General features: G+C 42.2%; 1 protein-coding gene across 1 annotated transcript; it reads right to left on the reverse strand.

Moving 5' to 3' along the window:
- Window positions 1-234: 234 nt before the first annotated feature.
- On the reverse strand, window positions 235-12412 carry AQP4 (aquaporin 4). Its single transcript, XM_030943709.1, has 5 exons — window positions 12333-12412; window positions 7922-8336; window positions 6834-6998; window positions 6397-6477; window positions 235-4616 (listed from the first exon to the last, which is right to left on the reverse strand). Exons 1-5 carry the CDS (start codon window positions 12362-12364, stop codon window positions 4338-4340), a joined length of 972 nt encoding a protein of 323 aa, XP_030799569.1. The 5' UTR covers window positions 12365-12412; the 3' UTR covers window positions 235-4337.
- Window positions 12413-16748: the final 4336 nt, after the last annotated feature.

A 16748-nucleotide genomic window follows, 5' to 3' on the forward strand; every position in this document is an offset into this window, starting at 1 on the left:
TCTAAACCACGACAGCATACCAGCACAATTTTTGCTATAATTGGTTTAGCTCGTTTCCTTAAAAATATGAAAACATTTGCACAGGGAGCTCTCTTCTCTGATTAATATTTTTCCACAGGAAATCATTCATTCTCTGTTGCCTACCTTGGGTTGGATTTGGGGTTTTTCCTTATATTTCAGTCTTGAGCTTTAGGATCATGAAATGTTTCCAATGATCACAAGATGCCTTTTTTTTTTTGACACTTGTTTATTTGCAACAGTAGGGTGAGATACAGTAGAATACATGTGGGAACCAGATAATCATGTATTATTTTATAGTGAATTTTTCAGTGGATTATTCCAAATATTACATATGGAATTTTTAAGTTCTGTTACATTAGTTCTGATACCATGGTGACTAAGCACTTAAACAATAAGCGGTCTTGTGGAAAAATCCATATACACAGCTTGCTTTACCTCATTTGTCATAAATTTCAGACTGCAACAGGATAACTTAAGTGGGTAGCAATTACTGCAGTCTATATTTACATACTATCTATTCAGAAAGTCCTTGAGAAACTCAGATACACACAGGCTGAACTGAGATACAAAAAATTGTGCATGGTGTTTTCACCTCTCACCTTGAAAAGAAAGACTCACAATGTAAATTCTCACATATTTTAATAAGATTAAAAATATTGGATGGTGTACAATATCCTGAATGTGTTACACAGCCAGCAGATAAGATGTTTCAGAGCACAGTGGCAGCTGCTCTGCCATCAAGCACTAGAAAGGTAGATGGCCATCTAGATTTCTAAGCACATACTGTGGTAATAACCAGAAATAAAGCACATTTTGAAAAACTCATATGCAAATACACATGACAAACCTAAACACAGCATGAGATGAATCTCACTCCTACTTCCACTGAATGTTGGAACACTTGGACAGAAGGGTTATCATGACAACTTGAATGCTGCAGGGTTTCTTCTTCTTTCTTTTTTTTTCCTGAGAATAGCTAGAATTTGGGTGATGAACACCTCAGAGTACACACAACTTAAAAAGTATTTGTGTGCTTCAATAGAATCGCCCTTGGCTTCCATGCTTTATTTTCTGAAACCCAGTGACTGAATATTATGAAGGTGCTTGTTAAAGTGCAAATATAGCATTGAAAACAATTGTGCTATCATGGAGGAGTGAGACTCATCCTATTTTTTGGGGCCCCAGAATGATGACAGACCTGCCAGTCTCTCTGTGATTTCTATCCACAGTCATAAAAAAAACATTTTCCACCAAAACCAAGAAATGTTTTAAGAGAATATCAAGTATGTTATGAGTTGCAGTGTAGAGCTGAAGAGCTTTAGAACACCAATCTCACTCAAACAGTATCAAAGTACATGTTTAAAAAGAATACTAAAGCAAAAGTATCTTGAATCCATAAAAAGGTCATGCTAGTCTATTATTTAACCAAGCATGACTATCGTACAGTGATGATACCATTGCAAGGCAGCTTAGAGGAGCACATATCCCTGTGCTAAACCAAGTCCTAATAGATGCTGAAGAGTGATGTTCCCTTGTATGAATGTGGTGGGGCAGAACTACCTGCGATTACAGCCACTGCTAAGGATTTACTGTAGGGTGGGTCATAAGCCTCAAGTTGAATCCATCTTCTTCCAAAATTAAGCATATTGCTGAAAGCCTCGGATTTTAGAAAAAACACAGTGAAGTGCGTGGGAGAAGCCATCATGTCCCAGAAAAGCTCAGGATCATTTCCACTGTAGTCAATGACAAACTCCTCCACAAGTTTTAATCTATGGGATCAGGAGCAGACCTACCACACATTGCTTACCTGCTAATGTCTAATGGCATGGCATCAACCTTTACTTCCTGCTGGCCTCCATTTTAGCATCCCTTCTTTTCTCTGATCTTTTCAGAAGTGTCAGGATCTTATCCTCAATAAGGAGCTCTGCTGGTTCTGGGGCTGGCTCTGAGTGTTTGCCATAGTTCATTAATACAGGAAAAAGATCCTCCTAACAGAGGTGGCTGGTGCTATGCTCACATTATGCTCACCTCTGCAGCAAAATCAGGCTGGGTGAGGAAAACACACATCAAGCCATTTGTGTAAAGGACCCTTAAGCATAAAGCAAATCACAGCTTCTTATTTAAATAACACAGTACCATGCAAAATTCACAAATTAAGGAGTGTCTTTAAGTACAAAAATGCAAACCTTTGCTTAAAAAGCCACCAATTTTACGTGTATTACTCTTTACCTTTTTAAACCATGCAAAAGGTTTAAACAAAATGTCCCTTTAACAAATACAGATTGGAACAACGTAAAAGAAAAAGCCCAACTTGACTAGACAAATCCCCCAACAAGTTTTGATCTTTCTTATTGAATCTCTTTATCATGGTATTTATCCATCTGAGCAGAGGTCTAACACCACACTTGTGCTGCCCTTCCTTCAGGAGACTTAGTCCTTGCTGTGGGAAGGAGCTCTTATCTGCAATTTGACATTGTCCACAGGTCCCCAGCTACGCTCAACTGCAAATGCATGAAGGAGCAATGAACCTCATGCTCAGTGCAGGGAACTTAGTGCATCACACTAACAAGGATTAAGACAAGAAAAATGTGGAACTTGAAAAAGGACATGCTGGGACTATACAAGGCTGCAAGCTGGGGCACTAGAATTGCCCTTGGATCATAGTGCACAGATTTGAGGGTTGTAGTGGTTTATTATCTCATTAGAAACATCTAATTCCCTGTAATAAAGATTGCATGTAGAGTATGTCAAAGAACAGATGAGGCTAATACAGCCCAAAGTCAGGACAAATACATTTTTCCTCTCTCATTGCTAAATAAGCAGGGATAGGTTTTCAATTTAAAAATAAGAACTACATAATTACGGTAATAATACCATGCTCCTGACTGCTCTGCAGCTGCATATTGTAAAACTCAAAGTCACTGATCAGAAACAAAAGCAGTAAGTCAGCAAAAGCTTTACAGAAATGTTCTGCTGGGGTGATTTTGTCTGGCAAAAACCTCTATAGGGGAAAGACTGTTTACCAAACATATTTCATGTCCTTTTTGCCCAAAAACACCCTGCAAGCACTTGAACCTTTTTCTAACAACAGATAAAGAAGCCTTTGCCAGAGGTGTAGTTTATGAGTATATGAACACAGGAACAAGCAGGGAACCTGTTCAAATAGTTAGGCATCAATTACAACAAAAAACCAGAAGCAGTCATATTTTTATCATCTGTTATAAAAAAATATTTCCCAATCAGTGTCTCAATACAGTTAAAAGTTAAAACCCCTCTACATTACTAATAAATTAAAAAAACACTATCTCCAACCATCTTGTAAGAAAATAGGTAAGTAATTTAAACCTCTAGTTTACATAAATTAGCACAGAAATGTGTATTCAAACAAGTGCACTGAAAACAGATATGCCTTCTTTTCTTCTGATATCTCTTATTTAAGTTATTAAGTAACAGGAAAGCCTTTATATTCTTTGCATGACCTTGAGAGTCTGCTAACACTGAATGGTCAATAGTCAAACCCCAGGAGAATGTTTCACCAGATAGACAATGACAAGAGGGAGCATGAAGTACAATCAGCTGCTTTGCAGCCTTATTACCCTACACTTCAACATTCCATTTCAGCATATTTACTCTTGGGGATGAAGGTAATGTATTTATACATCGAATCAGATGAGTGAAATTTGATGGGTTGATAGAATTTTTTCCTAAAAGCCTGTTAAAGTATCATTTTTTTCAGAGGTAGTCTGCAAGGCAATAGTGATGTACATGAGTGGAAACAATACTCCTTTGCTTGACTGTGGAGAAAACTCTTAAATAGTGCTGGTGCTGTCTCTGAACCTTGCAGAGAAGGCTTAATGGGTAAGATGTTATAATCGGTGCTGACAACAGCCAATTAAGCATCAGAAGAACAATCTGATAAGTAGGTCTTCATGTCTATAGGCATTTCCTGGTACATCTTAACTGTCAATCTGGATGTTACACATCTCTATCTCATTATTGACTGCTTTATTAAAGGAGAATACTTTAATCTTCTTTTTTTTTTGACTTTGGGGTTGCTCCAGAAAGAAGGAAAGGAAAATACTAGGAACAAGTCTAAGTTTGGAATAATAGATGGGGAATCCTAATTATAGCAAAGTCCTAATCTTCCAACCGAGCAGGCGTATGGTTTGGTGACACCACTCTGTGCTTGTGCCCACACCATACCTTTCAAGAAGTGGAAGGTGCTCAGTCTAGAGGAGATCTGTTTCTTTAATGGGTGGAAGGATATCTGTGGACGTGCTAGCAGGCCGCTCTCTGCTTTCAGTGCTTCTTACTAGTCATACGGAAGACAACACCTCGCTGGATGGGTCTCTTCCCTTCTTGTCCTCACCCCTGTCAATATCAATCACATGAACTATGCCAGGCTTCAGGATCAGGTCATCGGTCTCTACGTGGCTCCTGCTGTCGTCCACCTCGATGTACTTGCCCTTGGAGGGCTGGGTGGCCTTACCAAAGACATCTTTGAAGTGGCGCTTGAGCTCAACGTCTGGGCAATAGACATACTCGTACAGAGCACCGGCAAGGACGGCTCCGATTATCGGTCCCACCCAGTACACCTGCAAAAAAAGAGGTGGGAAAAATCCCAGGCATTAAGCTTTTAAATTAACAGTGATAAGAAGGCTGACAAAGATGGCCCATTTCTTTGAAGTGAAATAATTTTGTCAAGTTTTATCGATCTATCAGGAAGTTAAGTTTTATTGATCTATCTTCTTTACAGGAAGGCTCTTCTAAACTTTTCATTCCTCACTGCCAGCTATAGACCACAAATATGGACTCTGCAGGAAGATGCACAAAGGAAACATCGATGTAGAAAAGTGATTTTCTTCCTGCATTTTGAAACAAGATGACAATGAACTTTCAAGGAAGAAAAGCCCTTCCTAGCGTATGCACAAAGAGTTCTGCTTTGGTATTTCAGACTTATGTTTCCAAAATATTTCAGATTTGGCATTTAATTCTACACAATACAACAGGCAGTCAACCACAACAGGCAGGCAACCACAACAGGCAGTCTGATAATCTAATTTAAACAAGCAAATACAATGGACATAACACAACTTTGTAGGTACCTATCTATTTAATCATGACCAGCAGCAGTGCAGGGACATTAGTAGGTGCCAAAGCCCACAGGCTTCTGTCAGTGGTATGCCAATGTCACTGCTCTGGAGGAAGAGAAAAGGCTGTCTTTCCAAGTGGCCAGGACAGTAACTAAGCTTCTCCTGCAAGTTTCTCCATGGTGCATTTGTTTATTGTTTATAGCTTTAGTTATAAATTACAGGCTTCCTCAGAGTATGGATAATTAATCTTGTGAAAAACTACAGCAGTTTTTCATATGAACAAGCCATGCACTGATAACTGGGTAAATCTGCCTCAATAGGACAACTCTTGGGAACAAAGTTACACATGGTATCGTGTTTGCAGAATTGAAGCCTTAGGGCCTGAAGACAATGCTATTTCTATTCTTAGCTGCAGTGGGAGCAATGTGGGCTTCATACTTTAAAAATCAAGAAAATCCTTATATGCACTGTAATATGCAGCTCTTCCAGTCAGCACTGAAAGTGTCTCTAGAAGTGCTTTCCCTCTCTATAATTAGGTGAGGCTGAGCTGTGATCCATCTTTCCCTTATAAAATATGAAATGTTTTTTTGTAAGTTGGATTGTTGGATGCTATAGAAATTTACTGCATCATTCACAGCCTGCTTATAACATTATTTCCTGCACAACTGCTCCTGGCTAAGCTGACACTTTCAAACTGAAGCAGGTAACATCTGGCCTGGTCTGCAAATACCAGACTGCAACCTCTTCATCTCTCACTGCAGGCATTTGCCGAGGCAGGTTCTCCCCCAGGAACCAGATCACAGAGGGTCCCTGTTCTCATTCTATACATCTGCCCCAGTTTGCTGCAGAACCAGGTGAAATGTGAAGCTGACAGAATTACTTCCATAGCTCCTCACCGGCAGGACCAGTGGGGTTTGCAATCTGCCTTGGAGGATTTTTCTTTCCAGCAGTCCAATTCTTTCAGTCTCCTCGGGTCGCTTTTTTTATTTTTGTTTTGAACTTTTCATATGATTTCTCTTCTACCCCAGCTACTACCTCCACAAAATGGCCCCTGAATAGTATGATGCTATTCCAACATGCTGTATGCTGCACTGCAGTCCTAGGTGAGGAGCATGATGATGCCTAAGCTTGGGGCAGTACCTCCCATAGAGACCATCCCTGTCTTCCCCAGGGATGGTCTCTATGGGATGTACTGGGAGACATAACTGAAAGCAAATGATGTATGAAAAATCCTGACCACTGTTTGTCACTATGGTAAAGGAAGTATGAAAAGGAGAGTTACCCATTGGTTTTCCCATCTGCCCATAATGACAGCAGGTCCGAATGATCGAGCTGGGTTCATGCTGGCACCAGTGTAATTGATCTAAAGCAGAGAGAAAATGTTGCCTGTTATTAAAGTCTGGAAGGAAGTGATTCGATTTCTATGGGACCACCCTGGTTTTGTAGAGCTCCTCCTCTTTACAACAGATATCATCACTCTCCTGAGTCTTTACACAAAATTAAAAAATGTTATCACATGAACAGCCAGAAAAGTTCTGGTGCAACACCCTACCCAAGGGGACACTCCTGAGACTCCAAAGGGCTTTGGCATGGGTCCATAAAGAATACAGCAGCTATACAGCTGTAATTGCTCTAAAGGTCACAAAAGTTTCCATTTACTTCTGAAGTAGTCATAAAGGGTAAAGGGATCTATTTTTTAAAGAGAAACTATTAACTTACAGCAAATAAATGTCCAATTGCAACAGAAAATCCAATTGCTAAAGCTACTGAACCAGTGACATCACTTCGTTTTGAATCACAGCTAGCAAAAATAGTAAAAACCAGCTGGAATGTAATTATCAATTCCACCAGGAGTCCATGCCCAGCAGAAAGATCTCTGTGTACCTGAAAGAAGGCAAAGAAACACCAGAAATGAAGAAAAGGAGATTTTGTAAATCAGAAAACCATCGCATGCACAAATTGTATTTCAATGAATGATATTTCTAAATAATACAACGTGAAAGACAACAATGAACTGTTAGAGATACAGAATCCCCCCTCTTCACCCTTCTCCCTTTTTTTTTTTAAACTTTTAAATGTTTTTTTATTTTGAGAAACATGGAAAATCATTGCTGGACTGAGAACAGAAGGCTTGACAGTAACATCCAACTGGAACTTCAAAGTTAGACTGCAGAAGTACAGTTTATTTTTACACAGGGATTTGCAAATGCTGCACTTCCTTTTCACCAATTTTTTTTCTTGGGAGCACTGTAATTTACTATTCAATTATAAATTCATTAATTAGCCCTGACTTAATTAATTTCAATTTCAATTAAAAATTAAGCAGTGTGCGGCTCAAGTGCATTTTTAATAAGTCCTGCAACAGGGCTAACTGATGGCATTCCTTATTAGTTTAGAACAAAGCTGAAATCTAAGCCACAATCTATTTCAAAAGTATGTCATTTTAAATTTATGTTTTTTCAGTCCCCATCATAATAGCATAGAATTAATTTCCCCCCTCCCCAGACCATATAAAAATGGCATTTCACGCATATATTATTTAAATTTTGTATGTAAATTAACATTACCTGCTGTCATCAGATTTGGGGAAGTTCTAGGAAAGAGAGCTTCTATGAAAAGATCAGCTATAACTATCACACTGCATAAACCCGTCCTAAGGAGAGCTTTAAGCCCTGTCTGGGTGTGGTAAATAAACCAGCAAGCTGTTAAAAACCTGTACCTGAGCTCTCCTCATTCTTTGTGACACTGATTCTATTTTCTCAGGGTCTGAGCTAGCCTAGTTCAAGAGGCAGAGGAGGAGAGATTACCGCAGTGACTCCCAGGCCTCCCACCACGCTGGGCGGCGTGACAAGGTAAAGGATGCCCGCGCCCACGATGGCTCCCAGGCACTGGGCAACAATGTAGAAGACGGACTTGGCAAGGCTGATCTTCCTCGTGCAGACCATGGCCACGGTCACGGCAGGGTTGATGTGGCCTCCGCTGATGTGTCCAAAGCACTGCACCATGGTGGCAATGCTGAGTCCAAAGCAGAGGGATATAAGGACCATGTCCACAGGCAGCGGCTTCTCTGCTCCACCCCAGTTGATTGTGGAGCCGAGGCTGAGGAGTACAAAAATGAGCATGGCCAAAAACTCTGCTGAAACGGCTTTCCAGAAGGGCTGAGTCCAGACTCCTTTAAACGCCACCATAATTCTCTCACACTTACACAGACGTCCACACTTACTGAAAAGGAAAGCAAATCTTCATCAGAAGTCACCAAATAAACCTTATGCTCTCCTGTTAGGGGTTGCTCTTCAGCCGACTTTGGAGAGAAGGTGGCAACATTGAGTATCCTTTGGTTGGGACAACCACAGACGACCCTCTTAGAGCAGACTGCCCTTAAAACATGCCCAGAGTTGGAGGGTCTGCAGGACACAGGGCAATTAATCAGTCCTTGTGATAACTCTGTATAGTCTGTCTATTTTGAAATGACCATGAAATTAAGTGTACTCTTTGCTAGCTGGCCTCTGATTCAGAGGCTGTATAGCTCTACCACTTCCAGTGGCCTGTTGATCATTGTGTTCATTAAATCAGTGAGCATCCTCTTGTTCTATGCAAACCTGTAATTTTCACAAAGCAGGTAAGATAATTCAATAAAAAGCAGTATCTTAGTCAAAGCCTAGTGGTTTTGATGACAGTGTAGTGTTGGGGAGTTGCCCTGGGAGCTAGAAGAGAAAGTTTATTTGCTTGAACACTCGCACAGACCAATATTTCAATTTATATTTATGCAAAGAGCAGTTTCTTCACTGTGGATAGTGGGTGGAAATTGAATTCAGGCAGGAGAATAGATGCAATCCTACATTCTGACCTTCAAATCAATCATGTAATCAATAAAATGCTTTTTTTTGGCTAACGGTGCCAATTGAGCTGGGGAATAGAGCAATATTTTCTGCATGTGTGGTGTGTAAAACTCTGCATGGCAAAGAAAGAAGTGTCTTGGCTTTTCTTCCTGTCTGGAGATGCTATTTATTAGTCTACACCGCCTTCCTGGTGAGTTACAATTTTGCTAGATGTTCAGATACCTATGAAAGTGGGTCACCAAAGAAAAGTTATTTGTGATATTAATAAATTAGGAGAATAAGCCAAAAGGGAAGCATTTTAATTAGTTTCTAAGGAATGCTAAAAAGGTTCTTCTCTAAAAACAAAACCAAGAAACATCCGACCCATCCAAAAAGTAGAAAACGAAAGAATATTCAGCTGCTACATTTGGGAACAGAATTTCAAGTGGAAGATGGATGAATTTATGCTCAGTTATCTACAGTAACTGAGCTACAATGCATATTTAATACCAGTTACATCAGAAAGGAGCATAAAAAGCATGTCTGCCTTTCTCAAGTCATTGCAAGAGGAATGGCCTATGAATTTCTTAACAGTTACAGTGAGTAAGGGAAAAGTAATTTAATGCTGTGACTGGAGCAAATAAGTTGTTTCCCTGACCCACTTCATATGTTAATTTACTCTGTATTTTGGATAGGCCTTTTGAGCTCTATCTCAGTTCTCTACACTCTCAGATGAGAACTACTTTCTCTCCTAAAAATGGCCCTTGTAAAGTGCTTATGAAGGGATCTGAGACATTTGAACAAGACTTGTTCTTCTAGAGAAGTAAAGCCAGAACCTCAAAAGAGAATAAAGTAATACCCCAGATCTTCTGATTTTAGGTTGAACTCAAGAAAAATGGAAAGATGTTTTTGTAAGATCTCATATTAACAGTCAGTTAATAGCCAACCATCTAGACTAGACTTTTTGTACAAAATGAACCCAAAATCATTGCCTCCCTCAAAGCTGAAGCACATAGGTATTTGATGTTCTTACCTTTGAACTCTATGTTCAGATTCACACTGAAACTTAAAGGCTTACCTCTGATTCCCTTACTGCTTCCTCACTAATAATTTATCTTAGTGACTTGAGTAAGATAAAGGTGCTATATCCATACTGAGAAAAGCTCATTTTCCCAGTTCCCTGGGCATGTTCCAGGTGAACATAGGGATGACACATATAGTGAAGCCCATGGAAGAGAAACCTGAGACCTGGGTGCACAGAAAAGGGAAGCAGCACTCAGCTACTCTTTTGTCCCTCAGCTCAGCTGGGATGTAACCTGGATTACCCTGGTGCAAGCCCTCGTGTCATATTCAAGAATTTTGAAAAATTTCCAGCCATCAAGGGCACTATGGGAGGAATGTAGGTTTATGGAGCATGGTGACTCCTGATGTCTTTGTTCAAATTTGCCTGACCGTCTCTTTGCTGTACTCAGCGAACAGCAAAATCAGCAAATTAATTACACACCTTCATCCCAGAAAGTGGGCAGAAAAAGGTGCTTGTATTTGTCATTAAGATCATGCAGTTGGCTTCTCACTAGTTGTGGAACATCTTGGAAAATCACCTTAAGAGTGAGTGTGTGTGTGCACGTGCATGTGGAAGATTACACCTTCTACTGGACTGCTGGTGGGCCTGACTAGAAGGAGGCTACCCCTTATGAAAGACAGATCTCATATTGTTTCTCCAGCTGAAAACATGTGCAGTCGATTCAGTCAATATTATCTGCAGCCCTGAAAATGCAGAAATGCTGCAGGCAAGCCAAATGCTTCAAACACAAAAGCTGGCTCATCAACATAAGTTTTTTGTTTTTCTGGAATATCATGCTACATAGAACTCTGTCAGCCATATTTACAGTTAATGATATAAACATCTATTTTTAATCCATAAAAACCCTTTTTTGAAGCAGTCTGCTCTTCCATGATTTCAACACTAAGCAAAACGCTCAGTTGTCAGAGCCAAATTTTTCTTTTAAAAGCCTTCACCTTTCCTCCCTACAGCAAAACCTCCTACAAATGTTAGTAAAAGTTTAATACTGTGTTTGAGCCCTGAGCCCAGGTTTTCACTTAAATTCAAAGGCAATCAGCAACTTAGAAATCAAAACCATCTCGAACATCCACTATTTGTTCAGCATGCAGTTAAATTTAAAGGCTGGAGATGAGTCAGAGTGGTGGCTGTGACAGGTCTGAAACCAAAATGGGACTTCTCAGCAGCTAAGATTTGCCATCAAAGTTGCAAAACAGTTTTTTTTTTTTTTTTTGTGAATAGTTCATGTTTTCCTTAGATAAATTCAAAATACAACAGAAAACCAATTTAATGTGATGGTCACACATTAGTTTCACAGGCGGGCACGCTGGAAATTCTCTGGTCTGGGCTACAAGATTACACAGTAAATTGTGTCTGATAGGACACAAGGTGGGTTTTGCAGATCACGTTGCCAGCAGGGCTTCAGGCATGATTATGGCTTCAAAACCATAACAGTGTAAATCATAACAAAGGTTTCAGTATGAAAGTCACACAGTATTTTAAAAATTCTTCATTTTGTGACTCATATAATTTCAAGGAGCAGAGCACACATGCTGGACGCAGGCTTGTGGCCAGCCACTCCAGAGGACACTGCTGTGACACACGAGTTCTGTGCGTGCAGTGGCTATTTACAGTGGCATCTCCGCAGCGAACTCCCACGCTGCCCGACCCGAGCTCGCACGGCCGGCTGGAGCTCAAATGGACATCGGGCACCTGCCGGCCAGCTTTGAGGGACGAGGGCGACACGCCACCCTTGCAAAACCAGTGCACGGTCGCAGGGCTTGCTTGCAATCATTCTGCCTCATTTTCCAAAAAGCTGTTAAATGAGCGACTGGCATGGGTATCCCCAGGAGGTGGGGAGTCCTCGGAGCCCAGGACCGCAACTTTTTCACTGTGCGGTACCTGGGCTTTCTCCACACAAGACTCTCTACCTCAGGACCGCAAGTGGGTAAGGGAGTTTTAACGTGTGGAAAGAGATTGCGAGTTTGCTTCTCTCTGCACCCTTCGCACCTCTGATGTTAAAACTCCAGAGCGACCGACAGGCTCCGACAGCGCTTTCGCGAAGGGGGAGCAGCTGCCTGGTTGCCATCCCTCAGTGCAAAACGCAGGAGGAGAAAGGCAGCAGCGCGGAGCCAGAAGGGCAACAGCGCGGAGCCCCGCACCTGGCTCCGGACAGTCCCATCCCGAAACCGCGCACCCCCGCGCCCAAGCTTTCCAAAAACTCATCGTTGGTTTGGGGGGGCTGTCCTCTCCCGCCTGCCTGTCTCCAGCCTGTCCCCCGCCTGTCCCCAGCCTGTCTCCCGCCTGCCCTCCCTCCCCCGCGCACGGCCGCGCACTCACCCGCGGCGCGGAGCGGCCGCTCCGTCGCTCATACCTCCCCGGCGGGCGCGGGTGAGCGGCGGGGCCGGGGCGGGGGCCGGGGCCGGGGCCGGGACCGGGGCTGCGACCGGGGCTGGGGCGGGGGCGGGACGCTCCGGGGCTTGCGGCGCTGCCCTCCCTACCTGCTGCGGCGGGCGGGCGGGCGGCACTCGAGGAACGGGCGGCGGGGCAGCGGCTGCGGGCCGGCTGCGGTCATGTGCTGCTGAGAGCAAGGCAGGGGGGTCGCGGCTGCCGGGCAAAGAGAAGCGAGAGCGCTGCGCTCCTGCGGCGCGGGGCCGCCCGGCAATGGGGAGGACTCAAAAGCTGCTCAGTTTCTTCTCTGCCGCTCGCTGTATTGAAGGGAAAATAGCCCTAGCAGCTCAGCAGCCAGGGAGTTTTATCCATATAAAATGCCTAGTACTTTACTAGAACTCTACTGGTTACAAAATCATAGAATCATAGAATCATAGAATCATAGAATATCAGGAGTTGGAATATCAGAATCGAGTATATTAGGATCGAGTCCAACTCCTGGCTCTGAAAAAGACAGCCCCAAGAATCACACCATGTGCCTGAGAGCATTGACTGAACACCGCTTGGGCTCTGGTGCTGTGACCACTTCCCTGGTGAGCCTGTTCCACTGCCAAACCACCCTCTTGGTGAAGAATCTTTTTGTGGTGTGCAGTCTGAACAAGTCCTGACACAACTTCATGCTGTTCCCTCGGGTCCTATCATTGGTCACCGTAGGGAAGTGATGAGTAGCTGCCTGTCACTGCCTCTAGGCTGTAATGAGGTCGCCCCTCAGTCTCCTTGTCTTCTGGCTGAACAAGCCGAGTGACCCCAGCCACTCTGCTTATAGCTTTCCCTCTAGGTCCTTCACCCTCCTTGTAGCCCTCCTTTGGTTGCTCTCTAATAGGTTTATATAGTTCTTACATAGTGTTCTGTTTGTTGAAGTTGCTAAATTGAATGAAGTTTTGACTAGTATGAAATGCCAAATGGAGACCTCTGGAAAATAGTGTTTAAATTAGACGGTGATGCTGTCTGTTGAGGAAATTCACATGGTCATTACTCAGTGCCTCTGCAGCATGAAAACAATTCAATGAAAACCAGCCCTTCATGTAATAAAAAAAACCCCACAAAGTTGCCTACGGTCCCAGGCACAACTATTTCATTAGAGAATGCACAGAAACTGTCATTTCAAGAAGACATTGTTGAGAGTGAAACAAACTGTATAGAAAATCTGGTTTAGACCTTTGCATGCTGCAGAAAAATATGTGCATAAGTTATATAGAATACATTCTAAAGAACATGTTCAACTGTAAAATGAGTTTAAACTACAGGTAAAGCCATGCATCCGTGCATCAACAGTGAAAAAAAAGTTTGGCATGATCAGCAAGCTTGTACAAAACACATTGTACTAGATAATCCTTCTAACCCTGAGTAAACAGTAAACAGATCCTGGAGCAGATCTGAAGAACTGCTTCAGGAAACCACCGACAGGAAGTCCTCCCTGAGCTTCTGCTAGGAGATTATAGACAATAATTTACAACAGTGAAAAGTTAGTTTATACTCGCTTTTATATTATGTATAACACTATCAATTAAGGATACCCTAGACAAATTTGTAAATATAGCAATAAAAAAGTAATATCCGTATGTTAAATGCTTATCAATCACAGTTTATGGCAAATACAGGCTATCATAATGTACAAATGTAGGTGTTTCTCTCCATTTGCCTGCTCCTCCTCTAAGGCCATGTCATAAAGGATACCAAGAGACACTCACAATTTGGTGGCAAAAGAGAAGCTGCAGGCTTGATGCTTGCTTTTTTTGTTTTCAAACTTCACATCATTTGTGTATATCTTGAGCATAGTCAAGGGATGGGTGGGGGGTGGTTGTGTTCAGTCATCATTACACATCTCTGCTCTTTCATTTGCTGTCTTTGGGTTTTCAATCTAAGCCCTTCACAACCTGCTACAGTGATTTCAGAAAAAAACTCACTTGTTCTTTGGCACCTTGTGGACTCTGCTCCTCTGGCATGTTTGTTTGTTCACAAACAAAATTCACTTAGCAAACCCAGTAATTGCTTTTCCTTTTCTGGCAGATAGTGTATATCTGCTCTTTTTGATCTGCAGAGCAGATCACTGCCATACGGAGAAGCCAGAACATTAATAGCTTCTGTCACTGCTACCATTCTTATTGTGAAAGATCTTCTGGAGGATTAGACAAAGGTTGTGGCCACATAAAACAGAGAAAGGCAATGCTTGGGGCACAAACCTGGAGCGAAATGCGCTGTGCCAGCTCTGATCAAACAAACAGACTATGTTCTGTTGAAACCACAGAAGGCAAGGAAGACGTCCCTTGAGATGGCACTGAAAATCAGAGGAAAGTTGCCCCAGTTTATCCAGGAGTAAATTTGTCAGTTTTGGGAGCTGGGATCACATATGTCCTTTTTTTGTTTGTTTGTTCATAGTTTTCTTATTCTTTTTTTTTTTTGTTGTTGTTTTCTTATATGTTGTCATCTTTATAAAATTTGGGTTAACTTGTTTTGGACTTCTATCCAACAGTGAAATACTCCTGCTACTGTGCTCAACATAGTTAAGGAAATAACTTACAAAAGAGTATTATGAAAAATTTAAAGATGGTGTTAAAACTTAATCCATGTCAGGGTGGGGGAAATGTGCAGAGGAATCTTGCTGTGCTTCTTCTTCTCCTTCACTGAACATTAAGTCTGAGTTTCTACAGTAATTTCTAGGGCACCATGAATTAAAGATCTCTGTAGGAACCTGAGCCATAGTGAGAAGATGCTGCAACACGTAAGACATGCCCATTCTGAACAAGAACTTCCCAGACAGTTGAAACGTGCTGGATCTGGGATTTCAGTTTGGTTGGTTATGGAGGAGAGGGCACACTGCCAAAGTCAGAGAGGAATGTGCAAACAGCTAATTCCAGCTAAAACAATATGAGGGAGAGTGGCAGAAAAACTTCCAGCACTAGACTCTGTCATCTCACTGAATTGCAGTGTGGGAAGGGTCCCTTCACTGCTATGGCAAATCTCATAGATACCCATCCTGGGCAGCTCTGTCAGACTGTGGGGTTTGTCAGCCAAGACTGAAACAGATTTAAAGAAAGACCAAAACCTAACAAAAGAACATAATTTAGAAGCACTGTCTGTTTTCTCAGTGTCTTAGTCTTTTTCCACCTGTGCCTAGTGGATCTGGACTCTATCCTCCCTTATGTTGCTGTTAAGCTCTTCAGCTTGCTCAACTCCTCTCAGCATCACTTCAGGCTTTTAGTTTCCAAAAGCAAGGACGTTTACATGACTGTGCTTTCTCTCTCTCTCTCTCTGTCTCTCTCTTGCCCTCTCTTTCTTCTGGGTGTTCCTGCCCTTTTCAGCAGATCTTGAACCCACCAGGCATTTCAAGTACAGCTGATGGAGGATGAGAAATCCCAAAGCTGTTTAGGCTCCTGCCAGTTCCCTGGGCATGAGTGGCTGCAGGTAACCACAGCAGAAGGGACACTTGCTGACACTGGCAGGACAGACTCCAAGAGGATTTGTAGAAGTGCCCTGGTGATGGAGAACTTAGTTGCTGTTTTCAAAGTGGCGCAGACTCCTAGGAGACCAAATTCCTTTGGCCTTCCTTGGCTCCTGTCGACAAGAGCGTTTAAGAGCGGGCTGTGAGCCTTTTCAGAAACCAGTTGCAGAAACTCTCAGGCTTTTTTTTTTCCTGAGTGATGAAAAGTTTCATTCTGTTGCCACTAACAAATCCCCCTCCCCTCACCAATTTATGTTTTATAAGTTTGGATTAAGCTTTGTCTACTAAAAGGATCGTACATAAAACACCACTTACTGAAATGTGATCTTTGCACATTTCTGAAGTTTTAATTTTCCTGTGGTGTAATCTTGTTACTTAGGTCATTCATTTTGTCACGCCTTGGTATCAGTCTGGTCCAGGTTTGGCTGCAGGGCTATGTTCTCCTGACATTTAGAGCAAGAATTCCCTGGGAAATCAGTCAAGAGATTTGACATTGCTGCTGGCCAGGCTCCAGTAGGTTTAGTTTTACTCTCCTTCTCTATTTATTGTGGAATCTGTCTGTCCACAAGCTGCACATTGAGTTCTGTGCTAGAGAAGGAGAACTAAAAGGGACAAAATGGCCATTCATTTGGGGGATTCATTCAGGCTTTTCAGAAAGGATTTACGAGAAGCTGTGCACTTAAATGACTGCTGAGCTTCCTTAGCCCTGCACTATTACCTCCCTCACAAGACAATTTGGATTGAATGCTTTTTCTTTGCCCTCTCCCCCACCTCAGTAGGCTTCAATTACTGTTGGAAAAGCAAAATTAAGAACTAGGTAGCGCAAGAACCACCTGGAGGTTTTTCACCTTTAGAAATAGTTT

The sequence above is a fragment of the Camarhynchus parvulus genome, chromosome 2 (assembly GCF_901933205.1).
Source record: "Camarhynchus parvulus chromosome 2, STF_HiC, whole genome shotgun sequence".
Taxonomy (NCBI): Eukaryota; Metazoa; Chordata; class Aves; order Passeriformes; family Thraupidae; genus Camarhynchus; species Camarhynchus parvulus.

Coding starts and splice junctions, on each gene's coding strand:
- AQP4 (XM_030943709.1), bottom strand. CDS start 12,364: ATGAGCGACGGAGCGGCCGCTCCGCGCCGCGG. Junction 8,337..12,332: donor GCGGCCGCTCCGCGCCGCGG/GTGAGTGCGCGG, acceptor TTTCCTTTTCAG/TAAGTGTGGACGTCTGTGTA. Junction 6,478..6,833: donor CAATTGGACATTTATTTGCT/GTAAGTTAATAG, acceptor TCTCTGCTTTAG/ATCAATTACACTGGTGCCAG.